The sequence below is a fragment of the Corythoichthys intestinalis genome, chromosome 13 (assembly GCF_030265065.1).
Source record: "Corythoichthys intestinalis isolate RoL2023-P3 chromosome 13, ASM3026506v1, whole genome shotgun sequence".
Classification (NCBI taxonomy): domain Eukaryota; kingdom Metazoa; phylum Chordata; class Actinopteri; order Syngnathiformes; family Syngnathidae; genus Corythoichthys; species Corythoichthys intestinalis.
This window is the reverse complement of record NC_080407.1, coordinates 47,219,664-47,237,337: the sequence shown is the minus strand read 5'-3', so window position 1 is coordinate 47,237,337 and position 17,674 is coordinate 47,219,664. Positions and strand designations below refer to the sequence as shown.

At 40.3% G+C, this 17,674-nt stretch overlaps 1 protein-coding gene across 9 annotated transcripts in view; it reads left to right on the top strand.

Moving 5' to 3' along the window:
• The first annotated feature begins 5,437 nt into the window (after nucleotides 1-5,437).
• LOC130928402 (sodium/potassium/calcium exchanger 2-like) overlaps nucleotides 5,438-17,674 on the top strand; it is a 51,190-nt gene continuing 38,953 nt past the window's right edge. For 2 of the 9 annotated variants that reach the window (XM_057854981.1, XM_057854976.1), the window contains exons 1-4: nucleotides 5,438-5,522; nucleotides 5,715-5,759; nucleotides 5,842-5,934; nucleotides 7,984-8,962. In XM_057854981.1, coding sequence (XP_057710964.1) covers nucleotides 8,134-8,962 — 829 coding nt within the window. In that variant the 5' untranslated portion in view covers nucleotides 5,438-5,522; nucleotides 5,715-5,759; nucleotides 5,842-5,934; nucleotides 7,984-8,133. Of the gene's footprint in view, nucleotides 5,523-5,714; nucleotides 5,760-5,784; nucleotides 5,935-7,980; nucleotides 8,963-17,674 lie in introns of those variants that run through there. The other 7 variants (XM_057854982.1, XM_057854978.1, XM_057854984.1 and 4 more) reach the window with 5 other exon arrangements.

Sequence of the window (17,674 nt, the reverse complement as noted above, 5' to 3'; positions counted from 1 at the left end):
TGACACTGAGGTACAACCGCTGGGGGAGGGTTGAGCCTTGCTGCTGCAAGCAAGGGATTTGTCCCTGCATTTTTGGGACATAAAAACAGCAAATACCGTAAGAATGGTATGAAAAATTTTGCGGTTTACCACGGTATACGTTGAAACCTGTCATCGACACATGTCTAGAGGCAGCCCAGTGCTGGCAGATGTAATTGAGAAACCTTAACACTGATGAGTGTGGCACCGCTGAACTAGGGGTGTGACAATATATCAAAAAGGTGATAAATCGTGATACTTTGGCTACGTTCATACTACAGGTCTTAATGCACGAATCCGATTTTTTGTCATATCCGTTGTTTTGGCGTGCCCGTTCAAGTATTACGCATGTGCACTAATTCGCAGTCCGACACGCACTGAGCAAGAAGACCCGCATGCGCAGAAGCATCAAAACAAATGACACACATCATCCGTCATTCCAGGGTTATCATATTTTGCTTTTCAAAAGGAGGACACAAATAACAGACATAAATACAGTAATCCCCGTTTAGGCTTATATTCAAAGTTCATATGGATCGATAGCATGCACGCACTGTCCGTGCATGTCACACACACATACGGGTAGTTTCCCCCGACTCTCGGCCGTGTAGGCAATGTTGAAATATTGCTCACTTGGAGCAGAGAGAAAACTGAGCATTCTCAGGCTTATCCTCAACCCATTTTTATTTTTTATGACTGTTGTCAAGCCCAGCCCTTCCCCAAAAGCCGTGTTCACTGCAAGCTAGGCGCTAATAACGCCCAGCTGCACCACTACGGTAGCGTCTCTCTCGCTATTTGATGACGTAATTGCTGCATGAAATCTGATTTGGGAGAGTGGACAGTACAGACCGCCGCGACAGTCTGGAAAAATGTGGCCCAGATCGGATTTGAACCACATACGAAAGTGACTCAGATCGGATTTGAAATGGTCCAGTTCTATGCGACTTGTCACGCTCAGACCGTCAAGTTAATGCCTCAGTCGAGTCGGAAAAACACGAAAAAATCGGATTCGTGCATTAAGACCTGCAGTATGAACGTAGCCTTTGTAGCCCGAAAGGTTATTGAAATGCTCGCGCCAAGAATCAATATATGATTTTAAACAGGTGTCAATGTTTAAACAACAATGAACCAACAGGTTGCTACTAAAATCTTGCATCAGAATAGTGTTTAGTTAGCTCACTGGCTGTTAGACATCCAATTAATTTTGACTGGATTGGACGTCAATGGCACTGAAACCAGACCATTTTGGTGGCATCAGCATTGCGTCTCTGCGTTTTTACAGATAATGTGGTTGGCTTCATCAAGCCGTGATCTCTGGAGTGGTTCGCAGCTGAGTGTGAAGCAGTCGGGAAGAAAATCTGCACCTCTAAATCCGAGACCATGGTCCTCAGTCGTAAAATGGTGGCGTGCCATCTCCGGGTTGGGGGAGAGATCCTGCCCCAAGGTGAGGAGTTCAAGTATCTTGGGGCCTTGGGCAGGAGGCAGCAGGAAATCGACAGGCGGATCGGTGCAGCGTCTGCAGTGATGCGGACTCTGCACCGGTTTGTTCTGGTGAAAAGGGGCTGAGCCAAAAGGTGAAGCTCTCGATTTACCATTTGATCTATGTTCTTACCCTCACCTACAGTCACGAGCTGTGGGTCATGACCAAAAAACCAAGATCCCGGGTACAAGTGGCCAAAATGAGTTTCCTCCGCAGGGTGTCCGGGGGCTCGCTGAAAGAAAGGGTGAGAAGCTCTGTCATCCGGGAGCAGTGTTGTTCATAACGGCGTTACTAACAGTGTTATTTTCTCCAGTAGTGAGAAATTACTTTTCTCATCTTGGCAACGCCGTTACTGTTACTGAGGTGGAAAGGCGTGCGTTACTATGTTGATTGACTGACGCGAGAAAAGTCTTGAGAGAGACTGACTCATGGAGACGAGAGAGCAGAGCTGGAGTGGGGAGGAGGCAATGGAGTTGTGACGCTGTTGCAAACTTATGCTACTTTGCTAGGTTCCTCCAATAATACCGGACTGTAGCCAATAGCCTACAAACTACGCCCACATGATTCTACGGTAGATATCACATATATACAGAACTGGATACAAATGACAGACATGGCGGCATTAGCAACATGTATAAAGAACTAGATGTGTTCATAAACAGCCGCCATCTTAAAGCAGTAGACTTCTCAGAAAGGCTCTGTTGTATAGAACCTTCCTAGCAAACCTAAGTAACTTTTTATCTAAAATGCTCCTAAATAGGCAAAACTTAACTTAAATCTATCTTTAAATGATGAAACCGGTTTAAAACTTACTCATGTCGAAAGTAGACAGAAGGGAATTAATGCAATAATGCTAGCAATTTTAACAACTTTAACGGTTGATTCACAACATTAAATGACTTCCACACATAGCAAAGGTTACTATCTAGTTATCGCAATGTCCGCAATACCCCTGTGTCTAGTTAAGTTTAGGGTAAAGAATTGGGCTAGGGCCAATTGTCCCAAAAACCCTTTAAACTTCACATTGTGTGACCTGTTTTTTTGTTTTTTTTGGGGGGGGGCATGAAAATTATCACCGGTTACTTTGCCAAGTAACTAATTACTCTTACATTCAGGTAATAGAGTTACTAACGCAATTACTTTTTGGGAGAAGTAATTTGTAACTAATTAATAACTTTTTTAAAGTAAGATTAACAACACTGTCCGGGAGGGACTCTGGGTCGAGCTGCTACTTGTCTGCGTTGAGAGGAGCCAGCTGAGGTGGCTCTGGCATCTGATTCGGATGCCTACCAGACTAGTCCTGCAACAATTAATCGATTAACTTGAGTAATTTGATCAGAAAAAAGATTCAAAATCAATTTTGCTGCTTCAAGTATTCGTTTCATTAAAGTAGCGTTGTAATGGTTTGTTTTGAAAGTGTATGCATTTGGTTGTATTGATTTGGGTGGCAGCAGTGAAAATGACATAACTCATCTCACATGGGTGAATCCAACTGCTCCCTGTTAAGACAATATAAGCAAATTTTTTGTTTGAGCTAATGTTTTTAATGCATTCATAATTTTGTTTATGTGTATATTTTGCCGTTTTTTATGGGAATATGTGTTTGAACCATTTGTTAAAAGTATTGTAAAAAAAAAAAAAAAACCAAAAAAAAAACACATTAGCATTTTATAGCATTTAAGCTAGCGGACTTTTGTTATGTAAGTTAGCTAATTTTTCTTTTGTTGTTCTTAGATCCTCATTTATTGGTTTTTTTATACCGTTTGAGGCTCAATTCAGGTATTTTCATTTTTTATGTTCCTTATTCGAATTAACTAGTTCATCGATTAATCTACTACCTACTAAAATAATTGATGGACCTGGACTCCTCCCTGGAAAGGTGTTCCAGGCATGTTCTACCGGTTGGAGGCCCCGGGGACGACTCAGAACATGCCTGAGAACGCCTTGGGATCCCCCCGGAGGAGTTGAAGTATTTGAGGAGAGAAAAGCCTGGGATTGGATGTTTAATTCCAATTCACAGCAAAAGGATAAAAATAGCCAGTGTTGTTTTCGTCAACGATGACTATAACAAAAATATTTCGTCGAGGAACATTTTTTTCTTGACAATGACGAGGCGGTAACAAGCTAAAAACGTTTCTTGGGAGACTAAAACATAACGAAACCAATGCCAGTTTTTGTCTGACGAGAAGAGACAAAAATGCGCCGTAGTTTCCGTCACATGTTCACAATGTGTGACATTTTATTTGTAGTTAGCCTGCATCGTAGCAGTGTCTGATTGTGTGACATGTGATGCGCTGCACCCCTCCACCCCCAACTCGTCAGTGTCTTCTCCTCTCCAGGCTTGCTTGTTTTGCAACACACAGTAAGATTTGTTTTCTTAGCAAAAGAGAATATGCAATGTGGTTTTTGCCTTTAAAGGTCTGTGCTGAGTGCTGAGCACATTAAATGTAACTCTTAGCTTTACATTCACGTTAGCATCAAGTGAGTGAAAGTAATGTACAGTTTTGCTGCTAAGAGTGTATTATCACTAGGAAGTTGGTATTGTCCTTGTGGACGCATGTCACTGTTCATTCGAAAGTGTTGGAAACTTTATTTTTCTAAAACATATATATTAAAGATGTGATCGGACCCGATTGATCGAGTCCAATCACATCGAATCGGTAAAAAAATATCGGACATGCCTTTTTTTAATATATTTATATTTTTTAATTAAATAATTTTCTATCTGTATTTAACGTTGCAGACAAAATGTCTTACACTCATCCAGAGTCTTTAGTTATGGCTTAAAGTAGGACTATCAAATTTATCACGTTAACGACGGTAATTAATTATTTTTTAATTAATCACGTAAAATTATCTAATGCAATTAACGCATGCGCTGCACGACCCACTCATGCATTGTCGCCTTCAATCTATAATGGCGCCGTTTTACTTGCATATAGAGCTAAAAGATAACGTAAAATGAGTAGAGTGAATTTAGGCAGTCTTTAAAGCCTTTTTATAATTGGCTAAAGCCTTAAAATCCCTCTTTCCACAATTAGAAATGTCCTGCGAAGCAATGTGGGGAAGAAATGTAGCAGTTGATCTTTTTCTTAACACCCTATGTTATTTCCCAACGCAGAGAAGATATAACAATTGGTGCCACTACGCACAGTCGTGGTTGCAATTCCCATCATGCATTTGTGCAGAACAGTTAAATGGCTACAGTATCATTTATTGAAAGCTCAACAAATAAACTAGATGGCAATATTTAGTCACAATATACAAAGTCACATTTATTTTTTAAGAATTACAAGTCTTTCTATCCGTGGATCCCTCTCACAGAAAGAATGTTAATAATGTAAATGCCATCTTGAGGATTTATTGTCATAATAAACAAATACAGTACTGTATGTTGAATGTATATTTTCGTCCGAGTTTTATTTATTTTTTTCTTAATGCATTGCCAAAGTGTATATGATCGGGAAAAATTATCGGGAATGATTGGAATTGAATCGGGAGCAAAAAAAAAAGCAATCTGATCGGGAAATATCGGGATCGGCAGATACTAGAACTAAAACGATCGGGATCGGATCGGGAGCAAAAAAACATGATCGGAACAACCCAAATATTTATTCTAAAACATTTTAATTTCATAGACGAAAAAATTCTGAGTAAATCGCGACTAAAATTAGACAAAATTAGTTTTCGTCAACAAAAACAAGACAAAGAGAAAAACATTTTAAAATGACTAAAATATGAGTAAGACTAATGAGTATTTTTGTCCAAAACGGAAACTAAAAGGGCTGCCAAAACACTTAAAATAGCTTATTTTTCTGTTTATTTGTTGTTTTATCGTATATCCTAGCCTTGTATCGCGAACCGTATCGTGAGCTACCCAGAGGGTCCCATCCCCAGTCAGAACCCATGCCGTGTAACCTTGAAATGACCTTTTAGGCTCTCTCGGACATCAATCAGCCCCGCGGCCCCGAAGCACGGCCACCTGTCCACGCAGGACGCCAGGAACGAGGAGGGGATAGAAACGGTGAGATTGTTCTGTAACCACGGTAACATGCAACATTACCAATAGCATCCAGCATCTTCAACCTGACAATAGGGGGTGGGGGGAGCTGCACATCTTCACCTGCCTTCATTCATGTACATCACGTGGACTAAGCCAACTAATCATATTTTTTAATATTTGATATTATTTTCTAAATGTTTGCTCTCATCCCAGCCAGGATTGATGCTGCTGAGCCGAGACTGTGAAGCCAGAGGGGAGGTGCGTTCATTTTTTTTTTTTTTTTGCCTCCCCCCGCCTCCTCATCCTCTGTCAAAAGCTCCTCCTCTGTCCGTCGCTACAGCCGAGACCGGTGACATTTTTCTGCTCAATGAGAGCAAGAGGGCACCGGACTGTCAATTCGGAAGCAGCTGCCGTGCGTCGCCTCCATCCAAAGGTAAGGCGAGACGTCTGCCGCCGCGCGTCACGCGCCTCCGCATGCAGACAACGCGTTGTCTCCTGGTTTTTTTTTTTTCCCCTCCCACCTCCTCTTTCTTTTCTATGAATACAGCCGAGAGGGCGAACGCATCCGTGAAGGGCAGAGTTACCGCGGATGGGCTTTAGCGCTCCGAAATAATTCATAACAAGACTTGTCATCCGCCGTTTTCAGCAGCGTCATCGCCCGTTATCTGACTGGCCTGCTTGTTATTTCTCTTACCGCAGTTTGGCGCATGGCAAAAAAAAAAAATCCTCCGTCCTCGTCAAGTTTTGCCGATCGGGTGTTGAATATGTTTGATTCGGGGCGGGATTCGGTAAAGGTCATAGGTCACGGAATAACTCATATGAAGCCTCTCGCTTGCATGCGCTGTTTGATATCAAGGGATAGTAGGTGTGTTTTTTTTTTTTTTAGCCCTGAACAATGTAGACCTAAATATGGATTAGAGAAGGGGTGTCAAACTCTATAGTAATGGTTTTCTTCCGAGGGCCTATATTTCTGGCCGCCACAATAAACTGAATGATTGTCAACTAATCGACAAATGATTGTATTTTGATAGTCTTTTGAGATATTGTTGACTTAGAAAATGTCCAAATCTTCTTTGTTGAGCCTTTTGATAGCAAATACACTCTTGTACTGTCTATTTGGTAACACCTAATGTGACAGTGTGTTCATAAGACTGTCCTAAAACTGTCATAATTACGACATGACACTGTCATGAGCATTAATGAATGCTTATGACAGACGTCATGAAGTGTCATCGGGCAAATTTTTTTCGCTAACTCCATTTATGTCTTTTACATCCATTCAAAAGTGACATAATATGCCGGATGACACTTGATGACAGTGTCATGTCATAATTATGACGGTCTTATGACAGTCTTATGAGCCTTTTTTTTTTTTTACAGGGCTTTGGATTTTTGTCATCTTCAATCTTTCATTAAAGACTAAATTTCGTGACAATGCGGGCCAGATATGGCCCGCGGACCTAGAGTTTGACACTGCTACTGTACTTTATTATTAAGTAGGGCTGCAGCTATTGATTATATTAGTAGTTGATTAATCGATGAACTAGTTAGTTCGAATAATCGAGTAAGCAACATAAAAAAATTAAAATACCTAAGTTTAACCTCAAATGGTACAAAAAAATAAATAAATAAATAAATGAGGAAGTACAGCAAACAGCAAAAGAACAATTGGCTAACTTGCATAGCAAAAGTCCACTATCTTAAATGCTATAAAACGCTAAGGTTTTTTTTGGTTTTTGTTTTTTTAAAATAATGCTCTTAAAAATGGTTCAAACACATATTCCCATAAAAACGGCTAAATATACCTATAAGTTAAATTATAAATGCACCAAAAAAAATTGGCTCAAATAAACAAAAACTTGGCTTATGTTGGTCTTAGCAGGGAGCAGCTGAATTCAGCCATGTGAAATGAGTTATGAAACTATGCAAAATTGCACTTTCATTTAAAAATAACTTGAGGTTAGCATCAAACGGTACAATAAATAAATAAATCAATAAGGATTTTAGTACAACAAAAGAACAATTGGCTAACTTACATAGCAAAAGTCCGCTAGCCTAAATGCCATAAAATGCTAACTTTTTTTTTATGCTCTTAACAAATTGTTCAAACACATATTCCCGCAAAAAATGGCTAAATATACCTATAAACTAAATGACGAATGTATTAAAAAAAAAACACACATTCGCACAAACCAAAAAAACATGTTGGTTTTAGCAGGGAGCAGCTAGATTCAACCATGTTAAATGAGGTATGGTTACCACTAGAGGGCAGTGTATCCACCCAAATCAATAAAACTAAATGCAAACACGTTCAAAACAAACCATAACAACGTCACTTTAATTAAACGAATACTAGAAGCAGCTAAATTGAATTTGAATCTTTTTTCTAATCGAATGACTCGAGCTAACCGATTATTATGACATGTGGTGGGAAAATGACAACAATGTTAAAATCATCTTTATTCTGTTGTGTATCCAGCAGAGGTTAATATGAAGGCAACATTCGGCAAGCCAGATCCAGGAAAGTGCCAGCAGTTTTTTCAACGCGTTTGAGGCCAAAACCATGCCCCATCTTCGGTAAAACCCTAGCGACTTCCCCCCTCTAATCCAAGCCAACGAGAGCGAGGCAGAAATGGGTCCGGTGGCGGCACTGCCGTGCAAGCGGAGGGGTCAGCGGAGAAAACTCCGGCCCGTGCGGATCTTCGGTTTGGTGGTTAGCCTGCTGGCCGTAAGTGCCGTCTCCGTCGGTGCCTTGACGTGGAACTCGGCGGACCCTCCGGAGAGCGAGTTGGCGCCCCGCAGGACTTTACTCTTCAGCCGGCAGCGCGACGAGACCAACGGCTCGGCCGACGGGCCCATCGCCATGAAATCCACTGGCAACGCGAGCCAAGGGGAGTACCCGACGGATCTTTTCGACCTCCAGCAGAGACGCAAAGGCGCGGTGGTCCTCCACATGTTCGGCATGATCTACATGTTCATCGCCTTGGCCATCGTTTGCGACGAGTTCTTCGTGCCGGCGCTGACGGTCATCACCGAGAAGCTGGGCATCTCGGACGACGTGGCCGGCGCCACCTTCATGGCGGCGGGCGGCTCGGCCCCCGAGCTCTTCACCTCTATCATCGGCGTCTTCATCTCGCACAGCAACGTGGGCATCGGCACCATCGTGGGTTCGGCCGTCTTCAACATCCTCTTCGTCATCGGCATGTGCGCCATCTTCTCCAAGGAGATCCTCAACCTGACGTGGTGGCCGCTCTTCCGCGACGTCTCCTTCTACATCCTGGACCTCATCCTGCTCATCGTTTTCTTCCTGGACAACTTCATCTCGGTGGGGGAGAGCATCACGCTGCTCTCGGGCTACGCCGCCTACGTCATCTTCATGAAGTTTAACAGCACAGTGGAGGGCTTCGTCAAAGGCTGCATGAACAAGAACCAAGTGGTGGAGGTGGAGGTGCAACCCAAGGTGAGTGGCTTTCTTTGGTCCTAGTCCTCAAATTTCATGATTCATATCACAAAGCTCGCCATTCTAAGAACATGTTGCAGACGTTCAAATCGTGGATTTTTCCGGGAGTGTCCAACTCGAGGCCCGAGGGCCTGATCCGACCCCACCTTTTCATTTTTTTTTTTTTTTGCGGCCTTCAATAGTAAACCATGTCTACAGCAATCAGAATAACTACTGTTTTTTCCATTTTCTTCAAAAATTATAATGAATCAAATTTTTTGGGTCTATGTCGCACCTCGGTCGCACCTTGTTCTATGTAGCACAGTATGCTAACGTTACATATACATACCACCTGGATTTTGTAATCTACAGAATATGATTTTTTCAGTGCCATTTTGTTCAGCGCTTCTCAGTTGTTTTTTTGTTTTCTTATAAGTTACCGCCAATATTAAAACACAGGCCTTGAGCGCCATCTTGCAGGTTAGTGTGAAAATAACATGTGAAATGATATCATCATGTGGTAATAACTTTCCACACAAGTCACTCCACTATGAAGAGAGAAAAAAAAACTGATTTATAATCCGAAAAATACGGTTTACGTGATGAGAAAATGTTTTTGTTTTTCCCTGAATATAGATATAAGAAATAGAAATTTTGTTAAGAGAGACCATTTTTTAGGTCAAGAATGTCTTTAAACAAATGATTGACGATCAAAATACTTTCAATTAATTGCTAATCATTAGTTGTCTGTTTGTTGAGTCATTGTGGCAACCCCAGTCGGAATAATTTCCCTTCTGAATTAAACCAGAACTACAAAAATGAATGAATAAAACATAGTAAAAGGTGCCTTTCTGGGTTAAACTCTCCAAATTGTGAGTAACAAATCCCTCGGAAGTTCTGAGGAGCCATTTGGAAACCATTTGCTTCACTTATCCGTGAGTCAACATCACAACTGGCTGAAGTGCGCCCACTTAACACCAAACAATGCCGTCGGACATCGGCGTTCAGATTATCCGCCCGGATTTAGCTTTCCTTGTGACGAGGTGGAAATGAAAATTCGGAACGCCTTGTCCCGTAAAGCCTTTGTCGTGGCGCTACTTTTTCAATCGTTTGACAGGCGAGGAAGGCTCAGTGCCAGTGAAGTGAGGTGACCTTGAGCTGCAAAGCATTCTGGGTGTGGATGACAGTGACTCTGCGTGTGCCGGAGAAGCAACAGTCGAGGTCATTGTTGTAGGTGTGTTTTGCGAGTTGTTCCAGGTTATTCATCGGACTAGCAGAGGCCGTCGCGTAATCTTTCCAACCCATTTTTTAATCAAGTCTCGACACTTTGGGGACATGCGCACTGGTGTTATTTTTGGTTTTAATTGGCAATTTAGCACGCGTAAATTGTGACACAGATAGACAGTTTGAGCCAAGTGGGTTAGCTTAAAAAATTCTTAGTAATCAGTAATGGATCATAGGTAAATTAAAGGAATGCGACTGTTTCAGGCCAAAATGAAAGCAGCTAATATAACATTTACGATACAGCTTTTTTGCTTCTGCTAACTACCACAACACATACTCGGTCTTTTTAAAGGTTTTTAATTCTCTTCAATGAACAGAACATGACACAGAACTCAGGAGAACAAAGTATCAAATTAAGGAAAAAAAAAACTATACTAATAGTATGCTATGCTATGCTATGCTATATACTATACTACATTGCTGGCCAAAAGTATTGGCACCCCTGCAATTCAGTCAGATAATGCTCAATTTCTCCCAAAAAAATGATTGCAATTACAAATGCTTTGGTAGTAATATCGTCATTTATTTTGCTTGCAATGAATAAATCATGATCATTTTACACAAAATCCAAAAAATTGGCCGGACGAAAGGCACCCTCAGCCTAATACTTGTTAGCACAACCTATAGACAAAATAACTGCGAACAACCGCTTCCGGTATCCATCAATGAGTTTCTTACAATGCTCCTTTTGAAAAATCATGTGATGCTTCTCTAATTTGTGTAATTAACAGCATCTGTTACTTACCTGTGGCACATAACAGGTGGTGGCAATAACTAAATCACTCGTACAGCCAGTTAAAATGGATTAAAGTTGACTCAACCTCTGTCCTGTGTCGTTGTGTGTACCACACTGAGCATGGAGAAAAGAAAGAAGAGCAAAAAACTGTCTGAGGACTTGAGAAGCAAAATAGTGAGGAAGCATGGGCAATCTCAAGGCTACATCTCCAAAGACCTGAATGTTCCTGGGTCTACCAAGCGCAGTGTCATCAGTAAGCGTAAAGCCCATAGCACTGTGGCTAACCTCCCTAGATGTGGACGGAAAATAAAAATTGACGAGAGATTTCAACGAAAGATTGTGCGGATGGTGGATAAAGAACCTCAACTAACATCCAAACAAGTTCAAGCTGTCCTGCAGTCCGAGGTACAACAGTATCAACTCATATTATCCGTCAGCGTCTGAATGAAAAGGGAATGTATGGTAGGATACCCAGGAAGACCCCACTTCTGACCCAGAGACATAAAAAAGCCAGGCTGGAGTTTGCCAAAACTTACCTGGGAAAGCCAAAAACGTTTTGGAAGAATTTTCTCTGGTCAGATGAGACAAAAGCAGAGGTTTTTGGGAAAACGCATCAACATAAGAGTTTACAGGGGAAAAAAACAAGGCTTCCAAAGAAAAGAACACGGTCCCCACAGTCAAACATGGCAGAGGTTCCCTGATGTTTTGGGGTTGCTTTGCTACCTCTGGCACTGGACTGTTTGACCGTGTGCATGGCATTATAAAGTCTGCAGACTACCTACAAATTTTGCAACGTAATGTAGGGCCCAGTGTGAGAAAGCCGGGTCTCCCTCAGAGGTATTGGGTCTTCCAGCAGGACAATGACCCAAAACACACTTCAAAAAGCACTAGAAAATGGTTTGAGAGAAGGCACTGGAGACTTCTAAAGTGGCCAGCGATGAGCTCCGACCTGAATCCTATAGAACACATGTAGAGAGATCAGAAAATGGAGAAGACACCCTTCCAATCTCAGAGACCTAGAGCAGTTGGCCAAAGAAGAATGGTCTAAAATTCCAGCAGAGCATTGTAAGAATCTCATTGATGGATACCGGAAGTGGTTGTTCGCAGTTATTTGTCCAAAGGTTGTGCTACCAAGTATTTTGCTGAGGGTGCCAATATTTTTGTCCGGCCAATTTTGGGAGTTATGTGTTTAAATGATAATGATTTTTTTTATCCAGTCTCTTTTGTGTTATTTTATTGCAAGAAAAACAAGTGAAGATATTACTACCAAAGCAGTTATAATTGCAATCATTTTCTGGGAGAAACTGAGCATTATCTGACAGAATTGCAAGGGTGCCAATAGTTTTGGCCAGTACTGTATAACGATACCATACAAAACTAATTTAATACTAATATGATGCCGATAACAAACCTATACTATACTATACTATACTATACTATACTATACTATACTTACACCTTTCAATACTAAACTTATATCTTACTATACTAATACTATACGAATAGTATAGTATAGTATAGTATAGCATAGGTATACTTGTTCCATACAACAATACAATACTATACTAATATGATAACTATACTGTACTATAACTATACCTATACTAATACCATGCAATACTAATGCTTATACTATACTATCCTAATACGATAGCTATACCATACTATACTTACACTGTATTAATCGTACACCTATACTTATACTGTACCTACACTATAACTATACCATACTATACCTGAACTATACTTATACCATATAATAGTTATATAACACTTATACTATACTATACTTATATGATAGTTAAACTGTACTACAACTATACTATACTATACTATACTATACTATACTATACTATACTATATGGATACCATACAATACTAAAGCTTATACTATACTATACTATCCTAATACGATACCAATACCATACTATACTAATAGTACACCTACGTATACTTATACTATACCTATGTTATACCTACAGTATACTTATACCTCACTATAATAATAGTATAACTATACTATACTTTCATATACTATACCATACAACACTTATGCTATGCTATGCAAATACGATACCTATACCATACTATACTTATAGTACACCTATACTTATACGAATAATATGCCTATACCAATTCCTATACTTCTACCATACTATACAATATGTACTGTATACCATACAATACTAATGCGTATACTATACTATCCTAATACGATACCTATACCATACTATACGTACACTATACTAATAGTACACCTATACTTATACTATACCTGCGCTATACCTACAGTGTACTTATACCTTACAATACGTATACTCCAGTAATCGTATAACTATACTCTCCTATACTATACCATACAATACTTATACTAGGCTATACTTATACGATACCAATATTATACTAATAGTACACCCATACTATACTATACGAATAGTATACCTATCCAAATTCCTATACTTCTACCATACTATACTAATATAATACTTGTTTATCAAAGTCATGCAGCAGAATTCAAGTGCATCCGTCAATGCGCTAATCCCAGTGCACAGCATGTGATTTGATTTGAGCAGCACAGATGTTGGAAGGATGTCTTTACCTACAGTATTTGTTCATCCCGACTGCGGCCTAATACCGTTGTTTACTTAATGAGCGCTCTGTCGGCGGCTTAATCTCATAGGACTTTCGACCACAAGAAGTGATTATTTTAAGATTCATAGTCATGTGGGGGGAAAAAATAAACTAAATGTGACGATGCATCTGTCAAAGCGACGGCGCGAATGGTGTCGCAAACTGCCGCGCGTTCCCTTAAGCTTCTTAGTCTGCCGGTTGGTGACTCGATGAGACGGGAGTCAAGTAGTGTACCCGCCTGAAGGTCTGATTAATAAACAAGCGGGTCACAGTGTATGATGAGAAGGGGCAAATGAGGTCATCCGGTGCCTAATGCTTCTCTCGTTAGCCAACTTATAAGTTCTCGAAGTGTGGCATGAGCAGTACATGGAAGATTGAATTCAATGTTCAAGCAAGTTTTTTTTTCAATACGCTATTGTGCATTAGTTTGTTTGCAAGTGGAAATGATCTTATGCTGTAACAATGCATTAAAATTCCATTAATTCGTTCCACAGCCCGAAAACCTACACTAAATCCTTAATAAATACTGCTTGTACAGATGGCAATTATACATAGCAAAACAAATAAATTATAAATAAAAATCGAAATAAGAACATAATGATATGGTGCGGTAGCGATTTTACTTTCTCTTTTAATGTTATGCAGTTGGCGTCAACTGCGTCGGACAGTAAGCGTGTTGTGTTGCACAAGTTCTGAAATAAATGATTAAAAACTTGGGCAATTTCTTCGGCAATCTTAGCACAATAATAATTGTCACCTTAACTTATAAAGACTGGTCAGAGGAGGACAGTCGAGATCGTGGACATTCGACGGCCGAATTGTCTAGCCAGTTTACGGACGCGCACTGTACGCTTAAATTTTTCTATCATTTCCATCTTCATTTCAATAGTAAGCGTCACCTATTTCCTTTTTTCACCTCCTGCACTAACCTTCTTGGAACCCATGTTGATTTCTCTCGCAAGAAAATCCGCCGTACGTCCGTCTTGCGGCAAAACAAAGAAACTGCGGCGCTGTCATAAATCGTTGTGTATAGAAACAAATGGCGAGTTTAATTTCATGTCGGATGTCGAAAAGGTCGCATGTCGAAGCGATCGTATGTCGAGGTAGCATTGTATAAGGCGCAACGCATTATAAGGTGCAATAGTAGTAGTGGTTGGGGTTGCGTTATGCATCCACTAGATGGAGTTGCGTTAAAGGGAATGGACCATAGACTTCATAATTACATATATTTACTGGTCACATCCATCCGACACTGCGCTTTACAGTAGGTGGCCTGCGCACATCAAAAGGAGTTATTCTCAAACACACGCACGCAGCGATCTAACGCCGGATTTAGGTTGAAAAAGTACGAAAGCTGTACCGCATACAAAAAGGAAGGATTGTCTCATAAGTGATTTTTTTTTTGGAGGATTCAGGGTAATTATTTTATTTTTCGTACTATGCATGAATTTTGAAATTTTGTGAAAAAAATCAGTGGGAGAAATTAGCCGCTACGGCATTGGCGTCATAGTTCGCAATATTTTCGAAAAATAAATAACTGCCGTTTTTTTGCTTTTAACATAGAATCGAGACTGTTTTACGTCAATATCTATAAAGAATACAGGGATTTAAGCATTTGTTCACAAGAATTTTCAACGTAAAAAGCTCTTTTTGGTGATTAGGCAGCACTACAGCTAGCAGCACATTCGACATATATTTACGTAAGACAAATGCTAACTGGCCGTTTTTTTTTTTGTTTTTTTTTTTTGCTTTTAACCAAGAATTGAGACTGTTTTACGTCCATATCTATGAAGAATTCAGGGATTTCAGCATTTATTCGCAAGAATTTTCAACGGAAAAAACTTTGTGGTGATAAGGCAGTGCTACAGTGGCTTGAAGACTAGCAGCACATTCGACATATTTACGTAAAATAAATGCTAACTGCCCAGTTCTTTGCTCTTTTAACAAAGAATTGAGACTGTTTTACGTCCATATCTATGAACAAGTCAGGGTTTTAAGCATTGATTCACAATAATTTTCAACAGAAAAATGCTCTTTGTGGTGATAAGGCGGCGCTACAGTGGCTTAAAGACTAGCAGCACATTTGACATATTTACGTAAAATCAATGCTAACTGCCCGTTTTTTGCTTTTAACCAAGAATCGAGGCCGTTTTACGTCCATATCTATCAAGAATTCAGGGATTTAAGCAATTAATTACAAGAAATTTCAACGTAAAAAGCTGTTTGTGGTGATAAGGCGGCGCTACAGTGGCTTAAAGACTAGCAGCACATTCGACATATTTACATTAAATAAATGCTAACTGCCCGTTTTTTGCTTTTAACCAAGAATCGAGACCGTTTTACGACCATATCTATCAAGAATTCAGGGATTTAAGCATTTAATTACAAGAGATTTCAACGTAAAAAGCTGTTTGTGGTGATAAGGCGGCGCTACAGTGGCTTACAGACTAGCAGCACATTCGACATATTTACGTAAAATAAATGATAACTGCCCGTTTTTTGCTTTTAACCAAGAATCGGCACTGTTTTACATCCATATATATCACGAATTCAGGGATTTAAGCATTTAATTACAAGAAATTCCAACGTAAAAAGCTGTTTGTGGTTATAGGGCGGTGCCACAGTGGCTTAAAGATTAGCAGCACATTCGACATATTTACGTAAAATAAATGCTAACTGCCCGTTTTTTGCTATTAACCAAGAATTGAGACTGTTTTACGTCCATGTCTATCAATAATTCAGGGATTTAAGCGTTTATTTGCAAGAATAAAAAGCTCTTTGTCTGTGTTTTCACTCTGTCGGCTTTGACGGAGATAGGCCCCTTATTAATCGGCCCCGCACCCAGTGTCCCGTCAATACATTATGAAGTCTATGGTGGATATAAAATACAATAAATGTATACTGTATGTTACCATTAGAATATTCAAGAATAGTTTGAAACATGGAAATAAAAGTTTCACGGCGAAGTAGCGATGGATCACTATATTGTCCCACCCCTAATTGTAAAATTATGAGCATTAAACGAAGCTAATCAAGCCTTTTCAAGAAATTTGAAGGTAAAATATCCTCCAATTCAAATTGACAGGCAAACAAGGCCCAGTTGTTCCATAATTCCTCATCACGAAAAAGATGAAATGACATCATGTGACGGATTGTGCTGTTACTGCCGCTAGCTTTGTGCTGCTAGCTCGCCTGCTGCAAATCTTTCCGCTGGAGTGTAACCAAACAACCTCCGAGGGTCGTCAGTGTACATTTGCCCCGTTCGTCCGTTTCATTCTAATTTATAATAATAACAGTCTTTAAGTCTGTCTTGTGTATAAAATTTGCACGAGTCAAGAAGCTGCCTACTTGCTAATTAGTTACCCCCTTCATTTTTTTTTTCTAACAAGCAGAACTAATTACAGAAGCTGCCACCTTGGCTGATTTCCCATAAGGCAGTGCTCGCCAGCTCAAATTGCTTCCTCTCACCCGCCCGGCAACCAATCGGGCGCTGGCTTTTGAAACATAAAACTGCGGCGAAAACCCCGAGTCCTGTCACTCTGCGAGCCATTTAGGGGTTGTCATACAAAATGCTTAGGGTCCCGGGTGTCATTTCATGCACCGGCGAGATAAAGATCCAATTGCCCTTCACGTGATGAGTTTCCAGCGCAGTTATCTAATTCGACCGCGCGTTCAGAAATAGCTCGGGATCAATAAAGGTCTCAGTTTCTTACTTCAACATCAGAAAAAAACAAGTATATACAGTATGCAGTGTCAGGTTTTCAAGAAATTGTGAATGGCTTTGACCTCGGTGTGACATTGACGGCAATAGACGTCTAATCATGTGGTGCTTGTCATCGAATTTGACTGAGTTTATCACGTGTAGACGTCCAATCCGTTTGAAGTGGGAGGAATGGCAGCGAATGAACGAATGAACATTCGTTCATTCGCTGCCACCCTCCCAGTTCAAACGTATTTGGACGTCTAGCGCAGTCGATGTCTGCCACTGACTGAGTGAGCGACGATTTCTGGCAAACCAAATTTTTTTAAGATTAGATATACAAATTTTTTTACTTAAAATAAGTCTGTTAAGCTTATTTTCAG